This window comes from Pipistrellus kuhlii, unplaced genomic scaffold (assembly GCF_014108245.1).
Source record: "Pipistrellus kuhlii isolate mPipKuh1 unplaced genomic scaffold, mPipKuh1.p scaffold_m20_p_5, whole genome shotgun sequence".
In the NCBI taxonomy this organism is placed as follows: domain Eukaryota; kingdom Metazoa; phylum Chordata; class Mammalia; order Chiroptera; family Vespertilionidae; genus Pipistrellus; species Pipistrellus kuhlii.
Window position 1 is genome coordinate 76,169,423 of NW_023425551.1, and position 8,339 is coordinate 76,177,761.

General features: G+C 43.0%; 1 protein-coding gene across 1 annotated transcript; it reads right to left on the reverse strand.

The window, feature by feature from the left end:
* Positions 1 to 259: 259 nt before the first annotated feature.
* LOC118705953 (40S ribosomal protein S27-like) lies at positions 260 to 590 on the reverse strand. The gene has a single exon (XM_036415093.1). It carries the CDS (start codon positions 572 to 574, stop codon positions 320 to 322), a length of 255 nt encoding a protein of 84 aa, XP_036270986.1. The 5' UTR covers positions 575 to 590; the 3' UTR covers positions 260 to 319.
* Between the last annotated feature and the right edge of the window lie 7,749 nt (positions 591 to 8,339).

The following is an 8,339-nucleotide window of genomic DNA, read 5'->3' on the forward strand; positions in this document are numbered from 1 at the left end:
TTGGTCCTTTGATTCCCATATGAATTTTAAGGTCAGCTTTCCAAAAAGCCCTGCTGACATTTTGGTTCAGAGTGTATTGAATATAACTGTAAATTTGAGAAGCCACATCTTAACAATATTGAGCCTTCTAAATTATGAACATGGCATATCTCTCTATTTATATCTATTTTAATTTCTCTATTCCTATATATTTTATATTTTATGTTCTTATAAATACTATTTATGTAATTTTATTTTATTTATTTTTTATTTTATTTTATTTTTTATCCAAAATGTGTTTATTGGGATGGTTTCCCACTCATCTTGATTTGAGGTGCTTTTAGTGCTGCTTCCTTCTGAAGGAGCATCTTTCTGTAAGCCTTGCTTTTCCTCCTGTTGGCTGACAGAGAACAGTGGAGCAACCAACACACAAAACTACCGTTTGTGCGTGGCTAAAGGTGGTGGTGATTTTATAGCATCCTGGGCATTTGACATCCATGAAGTAGGAATTGGGGCTCTGCACCAGGCGCTTCTTCTTGTGTTTCCTCTTCTCTTCTTCTGGAGAGGGATGGAGGCAATCCTTAGTGAGAGGCATGTTGTTGTGGGGAGGTCATCACCGCCGGAAAGGCTATTTATGTAATTTTAATTACCTATTGTTCATTGTTAATATATAGAAAAAAATTGATTTTTGTCTATTGTATTTTATCATGCAAACTTTCTATTGATAAATTCACTTATTGGTTCTAGTAATATTTGTGTGGATATCATAAAAATTTCTGCATAGAAAATTATGTCATCTGAAAACAAAGGTAGTTCTTTTTTGTAATCTGGATACTTTTTATTTCTTCCAACCTTGTCTTATTGATCTGATTAGAATCTTCAATAAATATTGAATAGAAATAGTAAGTGCAAACTTCCTTATCTTGTTGCTTCTCTTTTGGGGAAAGTATAATATTTAGTCTTTCCTTATTAAATGCAATGATATTTGTAGGTTTTCCAAACATACTTTTATCAGGTTGAGAAAGTTTCTTTCCATTCCCACTTTGCTGATAGATTTATTCAGTAATGGATATTGTGTTGTTGTTGTTGTTGTTGTTGTTTCTCTAGATGATTTTTCTGAATCCATAGAGATGATCACATAGCTTTTATTTGTGGTTTCTTATTGTATTAAATTATGTTAATCAATTATTTTAATTGTTAAACCAACCATGAACCCCTGAAATAAATCCCACCTGGTCATGAAATATTATTATTTTAATATTTTGTGGTATTTAATTTCACTTGCTAAAATTATATTAAGTATTTTTGCATCTATGTTCATGACAGATACTGGCCTTTGGTTTTCTTTTCTTATACTCTCCTTGCCTGAATTTGTTACCAAGGTTATACTGGCATAATAAAATATCTTGGGGAGTATTCTTTTCTTTCAATTTTCTGGAAAAGTTTATGTATTATCTCCTCCCTGAATGTATGATTGAGTGTACCTGGGTGTAAAGTTTTGTAGGGAGCAGCTTTAGAGTTAAGCCTCAGATTGACCTGTGGCAGAGCCACAAATAAGTCCCAGTTTAGAGGGCATAGCCCTCTTAGCATAATTAAGGTTGACCTTATGGCCACCCTCTAGTTCCTTCTTAGGTAGCTAATGGGCTGTGGGAGGTGCAGCAAGTGCTGCCAAAACAAGTGAAACTCACAGGAACATTGTAACTATGTTGACCACTACCTGGATTTTCCCTGACTATAAAATAAAGGCAATAAATTCGTTGCCTGCTGGATCCTTCTCTGTGGTCTCATCCAGGCACAGGAGATCCAATGAGCCCCAGCTATATTCTCTTTGTCTTTTCTTTAATCCTTCACCACCCCTCCTCAGGCTCACTGAACTCTTGTCTGTGCTGGCATGGCATAAAGTTGTTTTGTTTTTATTTTCCTGTTTGAAGGAATTTATTTTTTAATTTTAAAGTAAATTTTAAAAATAAACATAGGACAATTCTTGTGATTTATTTCTTCTTGCATAGAGTTTGTGTCTTTCGGTGAATTTGCCCATCTTATCTAAGTTGTCACATTTATTTGGCATAAAAGTATTCAAAATATTTCCCTATTATCTTTTAATATTAGTGGATCAGTTCAAAATATTTTATTTTCTTTTATTTCTTCTTTGATTTGCAGCTTACTTAGAAGTATGTTATTTAATTTCCAGATATATGAAGGTCTTCAATGACTTTTCTGTTTCTGAATTTCTTTTAATTTGTGTCCAGGAAATATATTTTGTATAATGTGGATCCTTTTAAATGTATGTTGACTTTATTTGTGGCCCAAAATATATTGGTAAATATTTAAGATGCACTTGAGAAGAATACATATTCTTCTGTTGTTGAACTGTTTTATAAATATCCATTAATTCAAATTGGTTGATTGTGTTAAAATCTAACATCTTTATTGATTTTCTATTTGCTGTATCAATTATTGAGAAAAGGGCATTAAAATTGCCAACTACAGCCATGGCTACTGTGACCCAGCTGGTTTGACATTGTCCTATGCACCAAAAGGTTGCCAGTTTGATTCCTAGTCAGGGCACATGTCCAGGTTTTGAGCTTGATCCTCAGTATGAAGCGGCCAATTGATGTTTTGCTTTCACATTAATGTTTCTCTCTCTCCTTCTCACGTTCTCTCTATATAAATACCAATAAAAACTTTTTAAAACATTTCAACTACAGGCTCTGGCTGTTAGCTCAGTTATTTAGAGAATCAATCCAATATGCTAAGGTTATGTGTTTAATGTCTAGTCAGGGCACTTTCAAGAACCAATGAATGAGTGCATAAATAAGTGGAACAACAATTCAATATTTATCTATCTCTCTTTCTCACTTTCTTTCTCTCTCTAAAAATAAGTAAACAAATAAGTAAGTAAATAACTTTTTAAACTACAACTTCTCCCAAACTCTTATTTTTTAGCTCTTGAATCACTTTGTTTTAAACTTTTCTCCTAAATGTGGAAGAGATTGAAGTTTTGAAAATATATTTCTTTTGATAGAAAAGTTAATCTCATTTATATTTATCAATATGAATAATTTATTGGATGTCAACTCATACCATGTTATATTATAATTAGTCTATGTATTGTGTTATTTTTGCTTTGTTCTCTATATAAATTGTCTTTCTTGCTCTTTTAAAATATTTCTTTGATGTTTACATTAGTACATATTCTTGCTCTCATAGTTACTGATATCTTTTAAAATATTCCTATTTTCTTTTTGCTATCTGGATTGCCAAATGGTATCATTTGATTTCTACCTGTTCCCTATGCAATGAAGACCTAAATCTTCTTTCCTCTTCCTGTCTTCCTTTTTGGCTCCAATTTTAAGTTGCAATCTTTCTACTTTGTCAGAACATATGACATTTACAAGTTATTTTTTGCTCTTGTCCTGGCTCCTTGTTGCAATTTTAGATCTCCACTTAAATACACTGCAGGCTCACCATCATTCCTTTGCCAAAATGTTCGTTCCCACCAGCCCCCCCCCCCCCCCCCCACTAACACCTCCTCTTAATTGGATAGAATCTATGCTCCAGCCGGTTATCCAAGAAGGGATCATGTGTACGGCACTCTCACTCTCTGCATATGTGATTTGCTTTTCCATAGGCTTGACAATTGAGTGATTGCTTTGCTGCATAGAAAGTCCTTGGTTCACAATTTATTTCCTTTTTATAGATTATTTGAAAATAATGCTCCACTCTTGCTTTCAGATTGCTCTTGAATACCCTAATGCCCATATAATTTCCATACTCTCATATGTATCATGGGTGCTGTAACTAAAGGTCTTGAGTATTATTTCTCTGTCTCTAAAGACTAATAATTTTATTGCCTACATCTCCAAGTTGATCATTCTCAGTCAGTTTTTCCAGGAACATGGTTGGCCTTTACATAAATGTAGGTTTTTCTCTTTCTTTTATAAAAGTCCTTGAATCTCTTAACAATATTAGTTCTGCTCCATTGTTTTCTCAAATTTGCAATGTTCTTGAATATGTGGGAAGGGATGAGATACAGCAGGAAAGTGGAGGGATTGGCTTTTGATAGGCACAGATTGACTACAATGGGCAGGAAAGCAAAGAGTGTGGACATGGACACTGGTGGGGCGATGTGGAGGGTCTAAGGAAACACCCTTCTAGTTGCTTTGAATTTCTCAATAGTAAGGAAGAAAGCTCTAAGCTAGCTCTCCAATGCTCCTCATCCCCTTCACCTAGACAGAGAATGGCATTGAGAAGCAAACTTAGATCTGTGGTCTGAATATGAATCATTTATCAAAATCTGTGGTAAGACTATAAGTCTCCAGTTACCTGGTAGAAGACCTGTAGGTGCTCCCTCCTGGGAGTTGTTCGAGTGCAAAGGGGCTGGAAACTGCACTGATGGGATATGAGTGGAGGGAGGGCCAGGCCCATCACGGTCAGGAGGCTGGAGGGCTGTCTGTAGAGCTGGTGGAGGCCTGGCTTGTACTGCCACAGGAGCCATGAGCGAAGGATAAAGGGACACAGGGTTTGAGCGAGCGTCAGAAAATTTTTAAAGGACTGGATAAAGCTATGTGTGAGGTGATGAGTCCTCTCACCCAGGCAGTATCCATTAAGTCACTAATATAATGATGTCAGGGAAATCGGATTGCAGATTCCTGGGTCAGCAGAGTGATTGCTAGAAGGTCTCCATAGCAACTCCAAATGGACTATCCACCTTCTCTCTCTATGCAAACTCTCCCTGTCAACAACTCTTGTCCACTCTACATTTAACATATATTCAGAACCCAACCATTTCTAGCTTCCTTCATCTGAATGGCTCTGAACCAACACATGGTTTCCTTGCTTCTGAACTATTCCATAGCCTTCGGATGGCTTCTCTGCATCCTTCTTGGTGCCCATTCCCCTCCCCCAGTCCATTCTCAAAACAGCAGTCTGGTTGATCCTATTAAATTAAGTCAGATAATGTCCCTCTCCTGAGTCACAATTCACATGCCCCAAAGTCCCGACAGTGCTGGTCATCACGGAGTGGGACCTGCCTTCCCATCAGCCCCCAATCTCTGATTTCATCCCCCATGCCTGATGCTCTGGCTGAGAGGCATCCTGGCTCCTCCTCAGACATGGCACCTCCATGCACCCATGTTGAAAGATCGCAGCCCTGCTAACCTTTCCTGACTGATCCATGAAGAGGAAGGTTCTTAGCACTGTAGACAGGAAACTGTGTTCCTTTACACCCTGGCTCCTCCTCAGACTCTCTCTCTCTCTTTCTCTCTCTCTCTCTCTCTCTCTCTCTCTCTCTCTCTCTCTCTCTCTCTCTCTCTCTCTCTCTTTCTCCCCCTTCCCCCAGGCCCTCTAAGGCTCTTGGCAATTTCTTCTTCCTGGAACAATTTCTTTCTTCTGCCTCAGAGACTGAGAGAGCGTACTTTTTCTACCTTCTCATCAGACTTCATTACCCCCTGAGAGAGGCTCAGCCTATCCACCCTTTATTTTATTTTTAAAGAAGCACTCCCGGCCTTCCATCTTCCTTTATTTCTCATAATAGTGCTTATCAGCTACCTGGTGTATATTTAATTATTTGTGAACATTCGGACTCCTTTGTCTGGCGGCGGCTTTGTGTGCTTTCTCACCGTGGCTCTCCCAGTGTCTTGGAGAGCCTGGGCGGCGTCTGTGCTCAAGCATATCGGTTTACCGAGGATAATGAGTGGGATCAGGACAATGAAACGCCCCTGGAGCTTGTCTCCTTCCTCTCGGAGGGAAGAGAGGACCTCGGGTTTCTAACGCGAAGGGTTTCACATCTTATTGTGTCCCGATCCCCACAGCACGAGGTACACACGGCAGCCCCTCACCCCGAACAGGCTGCTCGATGCGGCTCTTGGCTGTCTCTGAACAGCAAGTACCAGCGAGTGAAGTGGGGGCAGGGGAGCCAGGGTCCCCAGTGCCACCCAGCTGGTGGTGTGTGGAGCATCATTTTCCCTGGGTCTCCCCATTCCAGCAGAGCCCAGCACAGCCTGCACCGGAAGCGAGCGCTGGGTAGACAGAGACCCGGAGGAGCCCTCTGGTTCTGCTGAGATCAGAGGAATCGGGACTCTAACACTCAGGGCGTGGGGTGTCCCCAGCCTCTTCTTTCCCTTTTTCTCCATTCTGTGTCCACCGAGGGAGTCCGGGCAGGAGAGTCTGGGCTGGGGGTGGAGAAGGAGAGTTGTGTTCGGGCCTCAGCGTCTCCTGCCACCTCTCCCTCTTTAACCCGAGGTCAGTGCACCTGCTCTCCATGAGACCGCGGTTGGCACATCTGGGACCAGTCCAGGAGCCTGGCTTCGCCCCCCTAGGAACAGCTGGGCAGACCCTGCCTAGCACCCCACCCAGGTCCCGGCCTCCTCAAATGAGGAGCTGAGTTCCCCAGGTCAAAGTGCAGAAGGAAGAGGCAGTGAGTCACAGGCCTTCTAAAAGCTGTCCTGGTCCCGGGTCAGTCATGATGGCCCTGGATGTTGAAGGTGGGGATAAGGTGGAGCTCAGGGCAGGGAGCAGGAGAGGGGAGGGGGTGCTGAATGGTACCTCCATGACACCCATGCTGAAAGATCGTAGTTGTGATAACCTTTCCTGACTGATCCATGAAGAGGAAGGTGCTTAGCACTGTAGACAGGAAGCTGGGTACCTTTATACCCCCTCCCTCCCCTGCCAAGCACCTCATGAGTGCTATGCCAATTAGTCCCCACTAAGCCTGTGGCATGTGTAGGCACCCACTTTTCAGATGAGTAAGCTGAGGCAAAAAGAGCTTAACAAACCTCTGTCAGAGGTCCCTGTCCTGGTAAGCGACAGGGCCCAGTAAGCCTTCTGTGAACCCATTCTAATTGGAATTGAATATGCCTGGAATGCCTGGATTCCTAAAGTCCTGAGTCTAATATGTGGACCAAAAACTGTAGGCGGCAGAGGCCTGCGGCTATGGAGGGAGACGTAGAAGTCGGAACAATTCATATCTAGGGACTTGCTGAGGAGAAGACTCTCTGTCCGGGTCATGAGAAATGAACGAACTTGGCCCGTGCCCTTGAGGTCTTCACCGGTCTCCCTGAGGAGCTGACAGAGACAGGTGTGTTTTTCAGGCATCTGCCTGGCCCCTTTGTGCTGGGGCACGCCCTGCTGGGGGAGGATGAATAGGCAGAGGACACCGTGCAAGTGGCTGTCACCGCAGAGAATTCATGGGGTCTCAGAGTTCCGGCTGCATGCCTCACTTATCAGAGAAGGCAACCAAGGCCTTCAAAGAGGGAGAGATTTGCTTTGGGTCCAACCGGGATCCGTCAAGACTGGCTGTTTTGCCTGAGAATGGGCTGAGGGGCAGGCTCCAGCTCTGGAGTTTGGGGGATGCAGTTCTGGGGAAGGGAGGGTCAGCCAAGAGAGTGAGCAAAGAGTGAGGGGAAGATGCTTTACTTGGTGACCTCAGTTCCTTAATTTGTAAAACAGCAGTGGAGAAAGATTTAGCTCAGGGGCTGTGTATTTATAAACTGAAAAGCGCTCAGTAATTAAATACATAACATGTATAACTAAAGAAGTGGGAGTGCTAAGAGTCTCCGTTACACTAATTATATGCACCACTGAGCACATTGTAATCAATTACATAATCATAAAAATAAAAATAATAATAATATAGAGTTAACCCTTGAACAATGTGGGCGTTATGGGTGCCACACCTCTCTCCTCCCTTCTCCCTGTTTCCCACACAGTCAAAAATCCAGAGAACATTTGACCCCCAGAAATCCTAACTGCAATTGCCCCTTGGGATTGTGGGGGATTGGTCCAGGACCCCCTGAACACCGATCACAGATGCCCAACACCCTCTATAAAAAGGCCCAGAACAATGCTCACCATCTGCCCTTCGCATGCACGGACTCCCACCTGTAGACAGAAATTCTGGGTTTAATATGTGGTAGAATCCGCAGATGCGAAGCCCAGGAATAAGAGGGCCGACTATATATTTACGGGAAAAATTCCCACATAAGTGGCCCGTGCAGTTCCAGTCCAGTTACATCCGGAGACCAGCAGTCAGTCCTCAGAGGCCCTCTAGCCCAGACTCCTTGCCTTACCTGCTGCGGGAATTGCCTGCTCAGTATGCGCCCAAAGTTGATCTTCTCCTGGGCCATGCGTTCACCCCGGACTGGAAGAGGGGGGCTCTCATGGTCCCGCTCCCAAGGCCTGGGTTGACCAGACCCGTGCCCCCCTAGACCGGGAGCACAGGCAGGCTATGCATCTGTGTGGTCTGTGCTCACCAGTTGAATAGGGAAACCAGCTCTGGCTGAGGGTGCTGCTGGGAAACTCTGTGGTGTTGGCTGTCCTTTCCCCCTAGCACTTTGGTGAGGAAAGGAGTGGGTGAAGGG

What these genes read in the sequence shown, in the direction of transcription:
- LOC118705953 (XM_036415093.1), bottom strand. Translation starts at nt 574, where the DNA reads ATGCCTCTCACTAAGGATTGCCTCCATCCCTCTCCAGAAGAAGAGAAG.